At 53.7% G+C, this 14,171-nt stretch overlaps 7 protein-coding genes across 7 annotated transcripts; 3 read left to right on the top strand and 4 right to left on the bottom strand.

The window, feature by feature from the left end:
* Window positions 1-57: 57 nt before the first annotated feature.
* Window positions 58-3,054, bottom strand: HMPREF1541_08895 (uncharacterized protein; the record flags this gene model as incomplete). The annotated part of the gene is made up of 1 exon (XM_008723213.1): window positions 58-3,054. The coding sequence occupies one exon, from the start codon at window positions 3,052-3,054 to the stop codon at window positions 58-60; it is 2,997 nt and encodes a 998-aa protein (XP_008721435.1).
* Window positions 3,055-4,461: 1,407 nt separating this feature from the next.
* Window positions 4,462-5,486, top strand: HMPREF1541_08894 (uncharacterized protein; the record flags this gene model as incomplete). Its single annotated transcript, XM_008723212.1, has 2 exons — window positions 4,462-4,521; window positions 4,563-5,486. The coding sequence occupies 2 exons, from the start codon at window positions 4,462-4,464 to the stop codon at window positions 5,484-5,486; spliced, it is 984 nt and encodes a 327-aa protein (XP_008721434.1).
* Window positions 5,487-5,901: 415 nt separating this feature from the next.
* Window positions 5,902-6,789, top strand: HMPREF1541_08893 (uncharacterized protein; the record flags this gene model as incomplete). Its single annotated transcript, XM_008723211.1, has 1 exon — window positions 5,902-6,789. The coding sequence occupies one exon, from the start codon at window positions 5,902-5,904 to the stop codon at window positions 6,787-6,789; it is 888 nt and encodes a 295-aa protein (XP_008721433.1).
* A 395-nt stretch (window positions 6,790-7,184) lies between these two features.
* On the bottom strand, window positions 7,185-9,733 carry HMPREF1541_08892 (uncharacterized protein; the record flags this gene model as incomplete). The annotated part of the gene is made up of 2 exons (XM_008723210.1): window positions 7,185-9,581; window positions 9,632-9,733. 2 exons carry the CDS (start codon window positions 9,731-9,733, stop codon window positions 7,185-7,187), a joined length of 2,499 nt encoding a protein of 832 aa, XP_008721432.1.
* Window positions 9,734-10,454: 721 nt separating this feature from the next.
* On the bottom strand, window positions 10,455-11,339 carry HMPREF1541_08891 (uncharacterized protein; the record flags this gene model as incomplete). Its single annotated transcript, XM_008723209.1, has 3 exons — window positions 10,455-11,060; window positions 11,107-11,223; window positions 11,274-11,339. 3 exons carry the CDS (start codon window positions 11,337-11,339, stop codon window positions 10,455-10,457), a joined length of 789 nt encoding a protein of 262 aa, XP_008721431.1.
* A 918-nt stretch (window positions 11,340-12,257) lies between these two features.
* Window positions 12,258-13,559, top strand: HMPREF1541_08890 (phosphoglycerate kinase; the record flags this gene model as incomplete). The annotated part of the gene is made up of 2 exons (XM_008723208.1): window positions 12,258-12,323; window positions 12,372-13,559. 2 exons carry the CDS (start codon window positions 12,258-12,260, stop codon window positions 13,557-13,559), a joined length of 1,254 nt encoding a protein of 417 aa, XP_008721430.1.
* Window positions 13,560-13,862: 303 nt separating this feature from the next.
* Window positions 13,863-14,160, bottom strand: HMPREF1541_08889 (uncharacterized protein; the record flags this gene model as incomplete). Its single annotated transcript, XM_008723207.1, has 2 exons — window positions 13,863-13,969; window positions 14,019-14,160. The coding sequence occupies 2 exons, from the start codon at window positions 14,158-14,160 to the stop codon at window positions 13,863-13,865; spliced, it is 249 nt and encodes an 82-aa protein (XP_008721429.1).
* Between the last annotated feature and the right edge of the window lie 11 nt (window positions 14,161-14,171).

Genomic DNA, 14,171 nt, shown 5'->3' with positions numbered 1-14,171 from the left:
TAGATAGATAGGAAATCGTTCCGCGTAAGGGGTATGAGCAAAGGCATTCGACAAAAATCAAGAAAGGCCGTTAGTCGTGGTGCCAACAACTGCAAGAACAATCACCAGAACCAGAACAATGGTCCCAATAATACACATCCATCTGTTCAGCCTCCGCCACCACCTGGCGTTCTGCCAGGCTGCCTCCTCGCCTCCTCTTAAGCGTTTCTCTTGCCGTAGACCAGCTAGTACATTCATAGCCTCATATTCCGTCAGGTCGCCATGCCGACTTGCCCTGCGCCAAGTGCCTTTTTCAATGTCCATGAACGTATCTGGCCGTTTTGGCAGTGGCAGAACTGCGCCGACAAACCAGGCAAGTGGGCACATGAAGCCAAGAATGAAGCAAATCACTTGGCCTGTTCGCAGCGGATGACCATGAGCTGGACCAGCTGCATCGTCGAACAGCATGTCGCTTGGGTTTGAATGACGCTTGCGGTGAGTAAAAGGTCGTCCATAGCCTCGAGAAGCCGTGGAGCCCGTATTGAGTCGATGATCATGGTGCAGATGAGGAGAAGCTGAGGACAATCGGCCCATACGCCTGGGCGGAATGTGGTAGGGCATACCAACGGACGGTAATGGGGCGGACAAGGTGCTCTGGTGCATAGACCTCGGATATGCGCTGTTGATTCCAGCGCTAGGATACATGTCGTTGTGGCCGGCCCATTGTGATCGAGGATCGGCAGGGTGCAGTGGAAGAGAAACAGGTCGGACTTGAGACCGGAGATTTGTTTGACTCGATCTTGCGCCACTCATGGCTGCAGTCGCCGGTCCCCGTACAGGATGAGAAACCAGCGGACCTAGGCCCGGCATCGTATGAGACTTTCGAGCTTCCAGTCGTGGTCGCCCAGCGCGAATCAGGGATGGTATCTTCTCCAGCGATTGACGAATCGAAGCAAAGCTCCTCCGACTGCTTCGTGGAGTCGATGCACTCATAGTGGTGTCAATCGATTCCGGGCGGAGAGGGAGCGGCTTTTGCACAGGCGGCGCTACCTGAGTCACATTTACTGAAGATGAAGACTGCATCAGGTACCGAAAAGAGTCCTGATAAAAGCCGGAGTAGTATCGCCTAGCCCATGTAGGAACCGCTGTTACGACCAAGCTACCGGCTGAACTGGATCTGCGAAGACTACCTCTTCGCGAAGTTAGGCTGTTCTTCCGATTTTCGATTGAACTCTGCAAGGAATTGAGTCGGGAACGTGAGCTTCCAGGCGTGTTCCCGAAACTATTGGTTCTGACGATTGGAGGTGAGCGATAGCCGTACTCGTCGCCAGGCAAGGCTCCGACTTCATCATCGGCTTCCTCATGTCTCTCGCTGTCGGAAATGATCCGTATCTGGGATGCTGTAGCCTCTTCGCTCATCATATAAGCTGCTGGTAGGAGATCAGCATCAGGTTCCAGGGGCTCGTCCCATATTGATGACCGCTTGCTGGTGTCTCTTGATCTCAGTGATGCGTCGGAGGGGACTGCCGACAGACGAGATGGCCATCTCGGCGAGTTTAGTGTCTCAGAAGTCAGGGATGATCGATTCTTGCGTTTCGGTACAACAAGTCCCGCTATTTGTACAGATGCTGGGGCACGGACAACAGGATATTGAATGGGAGGCGCTGGACTGGACGTCAAGGCCGCCTGCAGGTTTGAGTGTGTCTCGGCCATCGAGCTCTGCTCGTCTGCGTAGATAGAATATCGATATGGTGAGTCGAGGACCGAGCTGGCGTCTGGACTAGGTATGAGGACGCTCTTGCTGTAGACCACCGGCGGGGCCGGAGGAGAAGACCGAAAGGACTCCTGGCTGGCATTTGAATCATCCTGGGGTGAGCTGGAGGCGAACGGATTGACTGCGCCTGCTCGTGAATACCCTTCATCTGGATCACTTCGTTTTCGCTTTTTGGGAGATTCCGAACCATTGGAGGCCGGTCGTTGCAATGGTGAGGAAGACTCATATGCTCTCAACGTTCTGGCAGGGGACGATGTACCCAGTTTGATGAAGTTCGGGCTCGAAGAAGGATCGTCCGACGGCAGCTCTTCTTCGCTAGATGCTGGCGCTAATCGAAGGACGCTTCGAGCAGGAGACGATGTACCCAGCTTGACGAAGTTCGGGCTTGACGAAGGATCGTCCGACCGCAGCTCTTCTTCGCTAGATGCTGGCGCCAACCGAGGGACGGTCCGATCAGGAGAGGATGTACTCAGCTTGACGAAATTCGGACTTGAAGACTCATCGACAGAGGGGAGCTCTTCGACCCTAGAGCTATGCACGTATCTCATCACAGTCGGGGTAGAAAAGCTGCTCTGTTCGATAGAACCAGGATCGGTAGGAGGCTCTTCCGGAGGATCTGAAGAGAGCTCAGCTAACGGTCGAAATTCGGGTGCTCGTGGACTCGAAGTCGCTCCTAGAATCTGATAGTTTGGACTCGACTCAGGATCAAACATGCCAGATCTTGCTGCAAAGGAAGACTTGGAGCCAATTTGTCTGAGCGTAGACTGGCCTTCGGGTAGTGGGGGAAGAAGAGCCATATCATCGGATGCGCGATTCTTGTTGAGCGCCTCCCATGCAACGCGACCAGCCAACCCTTCATTGGAACTGAAGCTCCGAAGTCTGGAACTCGAGCTCCCTGGACGACTTCTGACGCCAGCTGAAGAGGACGGTCTTGAGTCTTCCGACTGTGCCTCGTACATATCCCTCAACGTCTTGACCGATTTCTTGAGTCGCACAGCTGGCTGGCGCGGAGTGGTGGGCGCAATCTGTACATCTGAGGAACTTCGGAGACGGTACTCAGGGCTGAAGATGTCGGCACCCAGGTTGCGAGCACTCTTCTGCTTGCGCAGGTTGCTAGGAAGGAGGACATGTTGGGCTTTCGTAGGGAACGGAGACGTAGTGTAGACATTCTGCGAGCTGTTGTCCTGCTTCAGATTGCGAACCAATCTGGAAGAGATCTCATTCGCCTGGGATTGTGTGCGCTCTTGTAATGGCGTCCTCGACGGGGTATTTTGCGCAGACCGAGGAGGAGAGGAGGACATTGCTAGTGCATGTTCGGTGGAAGAGTAAAGATATTATAGATCGAGGGAATAAGTCGTGGAAGCGCAAGAATGAATGTAACGAGTGACTGTAGTGAGTGTAAAGAGCGACAACGGTGTGAGTCGTGCGGCGAATGGTTCGTGAACGTATTCGTAGGTAGATTATAGCGTGTGAGACAGTAATAATTTCGCTGGAGCCGTCATCATAGCATGGGCGTCAGCGATGGAGACGGAATATGGCACTTATGCATGCACGCTGCAGGGTGCGGCAGCGTTTGATTGAGGTCCGTGTTCGCTGGGCTGGATCCAACAGGCGCCGAAGCGGGTGTCGTCTTTGACAAATTAAGAGCAGGTACAGCGAAAGGGGAAGAAGGAAATCGGCAGCTGGCACAGAGGCTGTATCGGAAGCTTAAGAGAAGGGTAATACAAGCCAGCCGTTGGACGGTGCAGACGAGGTTTTCCTTGGACGGCGACGGCAACCCACCACAAAGGCATTCATCGAACCGGGACGTGTCGTGGCCTGTCGGTATCGCGTGTCAGTGGGGCGGAATAATCCCCGATTTCCAGAATTACCTTGGGACGGAGCCAATCGGTTGACGGCGAGGTGCCTAGCAAAACGCGTCTAGGGCTTGATCCCAGACGCGCTCGTTCGCATCTAAGATCAGCCCCTCGCCGAAAGAGGATGAGTTGATCGTTAGGCTCTCGATTGTCGGTGTGCAGCGTTCGTTGTGACAGCTCCGAGCAGATTTGCACAAATTACCCAGGATCATCCTCGGGCTTCTGGGCTGATGTTAGCGAGGCGATGACAGCTTGGGTTGGACATTTTGATTGTTGTTGTTGTTCTTGAAAAGCGGGCAGATGCAGCAGCAGCGTTGTGGCTGAGTGACGTTGAAGCCTCCTCTTCCTGTGGCTTGGCTTGAATCTCGCCGACTCGGGTCTTCACCCTGATCAATTTTAGTACCTATCACCGCCTCTTTTCCCAATCAGAATCTCCGCATACCCTGGCATTCGTTGGCCACTATTGAATGTCTATTGGTTTTATGGCTCCAGTGAACGTCTATCATCGCCTCCGAGATATGTACTTCGGAGTTCAAGGTCAGTGATCGATCCATTGGTCAGGAGTGTCCCTGCTCGTCTCGGCCCAGCCGCCTGGCCTCCTCCGCAGAACGACCTCTGACTGCCTCCACCCTTCACTGCCTGCCGAGGAACCTTCTGTGTTACTGACAGCCCTTGTATAGACAACGACCGGCCAGTCATCTCCACAACAAGTGCAGTATTGCTGTCAGTAAGTGACTCCACTTCTGCCTCACCACTCGGCGGCCACCATCAGCTGTCAAGGTGGGAGATATACATTATCGTCCGTGGCAATGACACGACAAGCTGTCTGGTGACCACGAGGTTTCGGTAGCCATGTTTCTGCCAACTCCCATACCCTCGCGACACGTCGTTGCTGTCAACTTCCTGGCCTGGGTCGCGTTGCTCGGCATGTGCCTTGCTGACTATCAGACAAGACCCTCTTCACGTCCCTCTATGTCTTACCATTCTACACCTCTAAGACGACACGACCTTCGCCGACCCTTAACCGGGATGCCCCTTCGGTCATCAGAGCTCGCATACAGACGGTGACCTTGGCCTGTGTCGTCGCCACAGCTGCCAGCCTCTATCTGCTCTTGGTGACCGGCCACGTGGAACCAATCTCAGCCCTCCATATTCTCGGTTGGTGGCCGGCAACACCCGTTGATATTCTCCGAAGCCTAGCACTCACCTTCCTGTTGTATCTGGGTCCACTATTCGAGGCCGTCTTCGTCGACCGCATCTTCAGCCAGCTCCGGAGAGGCAATGTTGTTGTGGAAACTCTGTCGAGCTGGCAGGGCTACCGAAACTATGTTGCTGGACCCATCACCGAAGAGGTTCTGTTCCGCTCGGTTTTGATTGCCGTCAACATCCTCGCCAAAATCTCCCCGTCACGAATTGTTTTCCTGACACCACTGTACTTCGGCATTGCTCACATTCACCACTTTTACGAGTTCACTCTGACACATCCTCACACTTCTCTCCTGCCTGCAGTCCTCCGCTCCGTGTTCCAGTTCACTTACACCACCCTCTTCGGCTGGTATGCTGCATTCATCTACGTACGGACCGGCTCGCTGTACGCTTGTATCATTATTCACGCCTTCTGCAACTCGATGGGACTGCCACGGTTTTGGGGTCGACTGAAGGCTACTGAGGAGCATCTGCCGCCGCTTGTGGCCATGAGAGGCAAGGACGATGAAGACGCAATCCAGGCCAGAGGAAGAGGCCCCGCGCTAGGTGTACAATGGACGGTCGCCTACTATCTACTGCTAGTCGCTGGGGCGTATGCTTTTTCCACGCAACTCTGGTTCCTGACGGGTTCGTCTCAGGAGCTCGTCAAGTTCGGATCAAAAAAGCCTTAAAAGCAGCGACATTGTTCTGTAGACTTAATACTCCATAATCTGTTCTCACTTCTGATGGTCCTCTTGTAATGTCAGCCGACCGTCCTTCGCCGTTAAGGCTCGCCCGAAAGAAGCACCGATGCCGAACGGAATCTCTCCGCTGGCGCTAGCATCCGCTTCAACGTCACTCTCCAATAGATAAATCTACAACTCGAAGTTCTACCCGTCTTCTGTACTACCGGCGTCCTTCGTGAATCAAGACGTCTCGCACGCAACCGCACCCTACATGCCACCCTTGCGTGCCTCCCAACATCTTCTACAAGCAGCCAAACCACGTTCCGCCCTCTCCGCCCGCATCGCCGCCACCTCCACGCACACCCAACTTCCCTTCCCCACGCTCCCATCATGTCCCTCTCCAACCTGCGAATGTGCCGCCATGCCCTCAGGTCTAGACATAGACCACAAAACCCCCATAACCAATAACATCGCCCCCTACACCTCGCACCTCCTCGTCTCCACGGGCCAATCCGATTGGGCCTCGCGCATCGAAGACGAATCCACGCCTCCCCACTCCCAACCCTGGGGCAACCTCGTGGGCGCGCTCAAAGCCGCCTTCGGCCGCAACGGCCAATACCACTCCCGGACCTCCAATGTGCTCGTGACGACCTCCTCCCTCCCCGCCGCCCGCAGCAGCGGCCGCACCGTGCTCGCCTTCCCCACCGGCGAGGAGATCACGCTCCCGCCCTCCCCCTCCATTCAATCTTCCAACACCGATGATGAGCCCCTCTCAGCCCTCCTCGCCTACCTCGCCCGTGCCACGCACACTACAGGCTCCCACGGCCCGCCACCGCCACCGCTGCACTCGGTCCCCATCACACACCCCACGATCCTGATCTGCAGCCACAACAGCCGCGACACGCGCTGCGGCGTCCTCGGCCCGCTGCTCGTATCCGAGTTCAAGCGCCTTCTACCGCCGAGCCTCCAACTCGATGCAGAGCAGGGCACCCGCGTCGCGGGCATCAGCCATATCGGCGGCCACAAGTGGGCTGGCAACGTCATCGTCTACATTCCTCGAGGGTGGTCGTTGCGGCGACGAGCCATCGTTGACGGTGAAGAAGCGTCGGCATCGCTCGAGGAAGACAGAGCCGCGCATGGGGGGCCGTCGGGGAAGGAGAGCCCGCTGGCGGGAAAGGGAGTGTGGTATGGCAGAGTTGAGCCCCGGCACGTGGAGGGCATCATCAATGAGACGATCTTGGGCGGGAAGGTCATCCGCGAGCTGTGCCGTGGTGTTGTGGACGAGGGGGGCCGCATTATTCGGATTTGAGATCCTTGCAGGGTGTAGAGGTTAGGGAACATGTAGCACTACGTTTGGCATCTGACTGGGTAGCATGGGTGCATATTCTTTGGTACGATTGTAGACTTCTAGTAAAAGTTTTAGGAAAGGAACCTCGCTCATCAAGTCCACTTTCATATTGATAATTCTCATCGAGTCAATCTGGTGTATGGTTCCTGAAGTGATTGTCACCCTCATGAATCTGCTGAGAATGAGCTTGCGGGGTCTGACCAGTCCTCTTGTCGTGCACAATCTATCTGAACCTGTCTATGCTTCATAATCTTGTTGAGTACTATGATTCTAGAAGTCAAGCTCCAACACCAAGCCTCCCTCTTGTGGAAATGAAGCCCCATGATTGCTAGCACTTGCTGGATTAGGATGCTTGTCTAAGGACAGCCCTGCCATCTCGAGCAGATGTGAATGTTTCGCATCTTGGTGGGGCCCCTCGCGTTGCGATCTTCATGGTCTCCGTCCTCCTGCCAGTCCTCATATCCATCGTCATCTTCGAGAGCATTGAGATCAGCCTCAATCTGGGCCATTCTCTGCTTCTGTTCCTTGAGTTTGTTCGTAAGGTACAGAGGGTAGCCCATGCCATCGCCGTCCAGAATGTAATGGCTTGCCATGTGTCCAAGTGATGGGAAGTCGTCTAGGTCTGTAATTTGCTTTTCTAGCTTATCCCTCAGATACAACTCGTCATGATCCTCTAGAATGATGTTACAAGTCTTCAGACGGAGATCGTCGGCAAGCATCTCGAACGTTGAGAGCCACTTGTCCGAAGTGTCCTTGTTGTCATCATCGCCACCAGAGTTGTTGGAAGTATTCGGTTGTGAGGGAATCTCTGGAGGGTGTCCGTTAAAAGGTGGTGCGGGCTGCGAAAAGGGGTTGGCAGGGATCGATGTAGCCGTAGAACTCGAAGAAGCTTGAGCACCAGGCGGAGAGGCGGCACTCAACAGGTCAACGAGCTCGGGAAGATCTCCATTCAGATCCTCGTCATCCTCCTCATCATCACCGTACGATGGAGAGCCCTCATCTGCGTCATTATTCGGAGGAGGCCCGCCAAATCCCATGTCGAGGAAGGCATGACCATCGTCAAAGTTAGGATCAATGAGCTCAGGTCTCGCATAGTGCACTTTGTACAACCTCAGTGTGCGTAAGGTGTCTTTGACCGTGGTGACTAGCCTAGTGAGCTCTTCAGGTGTGGCAGGGAGGCTCCAAAGAGATAAATAGCGAAGCTTAGGCCACGGATTCGGTGACAACGGCGTGTCAGGGTTCTTCACGTCTTTTGGTTCCGTAGACTCGGGTGCACTTCCCCCCACGGCATTGTGAGGAAGATTACCGGGGTTGAAAGTATGACTAGTGACGTGGCCATTGGCGTCTATTGACGCAACACCTCCACCCATAATTTGAGCGAACAGATTATTCACTGCACCGGCTGGATGGTGGGCTTGACCGGTGTTGGGGCCAGGGCCTGCCGCTGCTTGAGACGAACTAGCATTGGGCGTAGGGGCAGATCCCTGATGCGGAATCGACTCCGGCAGAGTGCCGGTCGCTGGGCTTTGATGATGGGGGTGCAACGGAAGGCCAGGTGGCGGACCCATAGCCATAAGCATGTTCATGAGATCACCAAGACCGTGAGGTCCGCCTGGTCCGTCTTGGCCGTCATCAGACAATGCATCTGGATGATCTGGATAATCTTCCTTCTTCCACAGCATGAGGTGTGTGAGATCCCAAACGGCAGGATCGCCGAGCAGATAGTCCTGTGAGCCGAGACTTAGAGACTCCAATTGGTTCATCTGCTGAAGAGCCATACACAAGCGGTGGGGCGGTCTGCTGTCGCGCAGCGGAGAATGAGTTGCAGGATGCTTGAAATCGATGTTCAGCTCCAGTGACTTGAGACGCCGCAATACCGGTAGCAGGAGACTAGTAGATTTGGTGGCTCCAGGAGCCTTCGCACCAAGTAACAACGTAGTCATGGGCACGATACCACGCCTCGTCCCGGCTTCAACATCCTTGCCAAGATAGTCATTACCAGGAAGCGACAGAGACTGGAGTCTGATCTTATTCTCGCGAAGTGCTCTGAGAGCCGCATGGGTAATCTCGTGCATTTGCACATCGTGATAAGATATACCGTAGTTCGGAGGTAGCATCATCACATGCAGGTCACGAGCGGCGGCACCAGGGGCGGAAAAGGCACTGGTAGTGATTCTAGATCGAGTTCCAGAGTCGTGAAATTGGCCATCAAGTCCAGGGATGAGATCGAGTGTCTTCTGAGGCAGGTGTTGGCAAAGATAGAGCTCAAAATCTCTCTGATAGGACCCATCATTTGCCGTCCAATACGAGCAAGTCTCCATATGCTTCAAGTTCTTGAAACTCGAGACACATTGCTTGATAATCTGGAAAATCTTCCCCTTCTTGAAGAGGTCGAGCATGAAATGACTTCGTGCGCTGTACAGAGTGTACCCAGCCACAAAGCTGCCGCGAGGTTGACCAGACAGATAGTGGGAGCCAAGGGCTTTGTATGGGTCGTTTAGAAGGACATGGTGGAGACTGGTTGGTGACAGTGGTCCAGTGTTCTGGGCTCCGAGGCCAAAGACTTTACTGAAGTACTCAGAAGCGAGCTTGGCATATCGTTCTGGATTGCAATGAGCCTGGTAGGTTGTGGTGTCGAGTGTGAGAAGTTCGACATGGTTAGCTAGCTCCTTATTCTTGGCCAAGAGCTTGAAATGTTTGATATTGGCCGGCTCAGGGCTGAAGGCGATGTTGCGAAAGAGAACCGGTGTAGCCTATGATGTTTGTCAGATGAGAGCGTATCACGAGAAGAAGTTCATCTTACGAACTCGGCCCATGAGCTCTTCACGAGGCGTGCATTCTTGAGATCTTTCGAGTTCAGATTTTCGATGACCTTAAGCCACAGCTCCTCTGGAAGTGTCGCCATGATCCGAGTATCGGACGTTGATTTAGTCTGATCAGCAGACACAGGAGCGGAGTTGTCGTCGCGGAGTCTCGCCGCGAGACTTGAATATGATTCTACAGTCGCATAGGTGACATCGGGAAGAGCAGTCGATTTCGCGGGAGCGTCAGGACAGATATCGACGGAAGAAGGCAGGAACGCGTTTGGGGAGGCAGGAGCGGAGGTGGGAGTTGGCATGCCTTGGCGCTCCGCCGTGGACGCCTTGTGTGCCTTATTTGCCATCACACTTGTACGCGATGGTGATAAGATTGCAACAATCGTGAATGGAGCGTATCTTATTGCAAATAATGCTGTGCGAAGAATCAGGCCGAATATGGTGGAAATTGGTTGCTGGGCCACCTCATCCGGCAGACCACTTCAGAGGTATGACGAGTCACCAAGCGACAGCCTTATGGGCCTCCCGAAACAATGGGCCTGTGCTGAATAAGGGGGAACCCGCCAATGCATCGCAGTGAAGTCGACATATTTATGACAGACTTGCCGGGAGTTTGAGCTATTCAATGCAAGTGAGTAATGTACTCTTGTTAAGTACGGATATACTTATGCTAACTGCCAACTCCTCCAGCGCCATATCATCCGATATCTTGTGGTTCGCACCATTCGACTTGTTTATCACTCTTAGGGAACGCCAATGTGCAGCCTCGCTATGCTTAGGGCATGGGTATCGTTAACCGTCAGGGAGCCTTTAAACATCCATCGTCTCATCCTCTGTTGCGTTGCTCAGACTCAAGTATGCCGTCCAGGCGATACCGATAGTGCTCACAAATGGTATCTGAAACTGCAATGGCATAACCCTAAAGTTCAGAATTTGAGCAGCTGGCCAAAGGATATAGTTGGCTCTAAGCGTCGGAATATAGATGTCCTGGAACTTCTTGATCAAGTGCTTCTTTCCACCTCCTTCAGCTATCGTCATAAAGGTGAAAAAGGCAGCCAAACTGCAAGGAGCAAAGAGAAGCTGATCCATGGCCACACGTTGAAGAGCCGGAATGGTGCCTCGCTGAGGTGTAACTGGGAACCACTTGCTGAGCAGGCCGTACCATTTGAATTGTAGCGGTGTCATGAGGAAACCGTACGACATGAACCGAGTGAGTCGCTCGAAATCGAAGGCAGGGGGGCCTGAGTAGGTAGGCGAAAGAGCCGGCGAGAATCTGGCCGGCTTCTCGTTCAAATCTTCCAGCTCTACTCCAGACGAGATGAAATTTCGTGTGTCGGCGTTCATCGGAAGCGCAAGTTGGCGCGTCCTGTATGCTGCGATGAACTGAGCAGTCGAGTCTGCGATGCCACCAAGGATCTGCTCTGATCAGCGGATGAAGCTTCTCAACACGGCGCGCACTTACTGCATTGGTTATCATGGTAGTCAGCAATGGCTTCTGACTGTAGTACGAATTGAACTTGGCTATCAGTCGCGCGACCATGGCGAATTCGATCAGGAGAATGACTGTGTGTAATAATGGCTGGAATTGAGGTCAGCTGGTGTCTGGATGACATGGGTCTCGCTGCATACAATTTTCCCGTAAATGTATCGACTATTCATCCAATCCAACGTCTTTCGCCGAGAGGTTTCGAGCATGACTGCAGATCTAAGAAGGTGCGAGGGATTTCGGCGGATAAAGATGCGATCAGGACAGGTCGAGACAGTGACGTTAGAGTTGGCTCCAGCGGTGGCACCTTTGACGAGGGCGCTGATGTAAAGCGTCTTGGTCCTTGACCCACCCTCTCTCTCTAGACGCAAAACGAGCAGTTCGAAGGTTGGGTGGGTTAGATTGTTGTAGAGAGCGTACGCAAATGTAGGAATGTAGAGCAAACCGGTGCCAGCGGGATCATCGTCAGGATCATGGACCAGACGAGGGTGGCGCAGGCTACCACTTATTGTCATTGGGTGGACGCTATCTCCAAGGGTCAGGCGGCCATTTCGCGCCCCCGCCTTAGCTGTGTCGCTTAATTAAGGGTCGACTGCCCTTGGATCAGCCTGCCAGGTGCGGCGCAAGGTGTTTCTCCCTTACGGTTCTCATCAGACTGGCGCCCACAGCTTCTCCTCCTTACAACAGACTCTTGTGTCCGTCACAGTCGCCAATGATGAATCCCGCTTGTAACAATGGCCGCCACTATCCATGACCCTCGGTCTCAATCTCGCTGAGTTGGACCAGATGTGTCTGCAATAGCCAGCGTGGCCGGAGATGTCAGCGAAATGATGCCAGAGGCCGCCTACTCGCTATCCCGGCTGTTCCTGCAGAAGCAAACGGTAGGCAAATGCGCTCTTTCTCAGCATGCACCAAATTGAGATTGCTACGTCAGAGGTAGCCTCGCAGTGATTTGCAGACGGGAACTGCACTCTGCCCCACGTTTCCATCATCCCACCTCAGTTGCTCCGTTCCGTATTTTCACGAACTCCCCAACATACTAAGTCACAGGTCTTTTGACGTCTCCGAAGAGAGCTTTCTGTGTCTTCTCACTTACTACCAAATACTTCTAGAGCAGTTCAATCACAATGTCGCTTTCCAGCAAGCTCGGTATCTCTGATGTCGATCTCAAGGATAAGAGAGTGCTCATCCGAGTAGGTACTAGTAACTCCACTCGTGACATGTGCTAAACACTACACCAGGTCGACTTCAACGTGCCCCTCGACTCCGACAAGAAGGTTACCAACACCCAGCGCATAGCCGGAGCTCTTCCTACCATCAAGTATGCCGTCGATCATGGTGCCAAGGCAGTGGTCCTCATGTCCCACCTTGGACGTCCGGACGGAAAGGCCAATCCTAAGTACAGCTTGAAGCCGGTTGTTCCCGAGCTCGAGAAGCTACTAGGCAAAAGTGTCACCTTCACTGAAGACTGCGTCGGTCCGAAGGTCGAAGAAACTGTGAACAAGGCCAGCAATGGCCAGGTTATCCTCTTGGAGAACCTGCGCTTCCACGCTGAAGAAGAGGGCAGCAGCAAGGATGACCAGGGCAACAAGGTCAAGGCCGACAAGGCTAAGGTTGAGGAGTTCAGAAAGGGACTGACCGCTCTTGGAGATGTCTACATCAACGATGCCTTTGGTACCGCTCACCGTGCACACAGCTCAATGGTTGGTGTCGATCTACCCCAGAAAGCCGCAGGTTTCCTCATGAAGAAAGAGCTCGACTACTTCGCCCAAGCCCTTGAGAACCCTAAGCGACCATTCCTTGCCATTCTGGGTGGCGCGAAGGTTTCGGACAAGATCCAGCTCATCGATAACCTACTGGACAAGGTCAACACTTTGATTGTCTGCGGTGGCATGGCCTTCACTTTCAAGAAAACCCTCGAGAACGTCAAGATCGGCAACAGCTTGTTCGACGAAGCGGGCAGCAAGAAGTGTGCTGAGCTCGTGGAGAAGGCGAAGAAGAACAATGTCAAGATTGTGTTGCCAGTCGACTACATTACTGCGGACAAGTTCGACAAGGATGCCAATACCGGTACCGCGACCGACTCAGAGGGCGTTCCCGACGGCTGGATGGGTCTAGACTGTGGCGAGGAGAGCATCAAGCTGTACAAGCAAGCCATCGATGAATCCTCCACAATCCTATGGAACGGCCCTCCCGGCGTTTTCGAGTTCGAAAAGTTCGCCAACGGTACCAAGAAGACAATGGATGCTGCGGTGTCTGCTGCAGGTAATGGCAAAATTGTCATCATTGGCGGCGGAGATACGGCTACTGTTGCTGCCAAGTATGGCGTGGAAGACAAGTTAAGTCATGTCTCGACCGGTGGAGGTGCCAGCTTGGAACTTCTGGAGGGCAAAGATCTCCCAGGTGTCAGCGCTTTGTCCAGTAAGTGATCCAAGAAGCAGCCTTTGGTCGCTGAGGCCGTTCAGATCGAAGCAAAGCAAGTCTGTAAGCGATTTCGCTAGATTGGACTTTTGTATCATTCCGCCGCTTACTGAGCGCAAGCGTTTGTTCTTCTGCCCAAGGGGTCATTGTCCCGTGCGTACAGGCCTTCTAGTTGATATGTGAACGCCGTAGCCATGCCATCCAAGTCACACCCATGTTGAGTCCAGCGCGAGATCATTTGCCGCCTTCAACCTTCTTCAATTCTTCTCTGTTCGTGGTCAGTTAGGGATTTTTGCAATCAAGCTCGCGCTTTACCTCAATTGCTTGCTGAAGTCCTCGTTCTCATCGTCATCGTCCCAACTCTCTTCCCACAAGTGCGTTGTACCGCTGGGAACCTCGGTATCCTCTTGCGCCCAGTCTACAATCAGATCAGTATCGCCTCTGAAGATTTGTCTGACTTGACCGACCTTCTACAGGAAAGTCCTCAAATTCATCGTCTTCTTCGAGAGTGGATGGGCCTTGACCAGATGGCACGTTTGCGGTCTGCGCGGGGTCGGGCTCGTTGCTCTGCGTAGGCTGCAGCTTTGCGGTAGGAGCGGAAGAAGACATTTTTACTCTCG

This window comes from Cyphellophora europaea (genome assembly GCF_000365145.1).
Source record: "Cyphellophora europaea CBS 101466 unplaced genomic scaffold supercont1.9, whole genome shotgun sequence".
NCBI lineage: Eukaryota > Fungi > Ascomycota > Eurotiomycetes > Chaetothyriales > Cyphellophoraceae > Cyphellophora > Cyphellophora europaea.
This window is presented reverse-complemented; position numbering and strand designations above follow the sequence as displayed.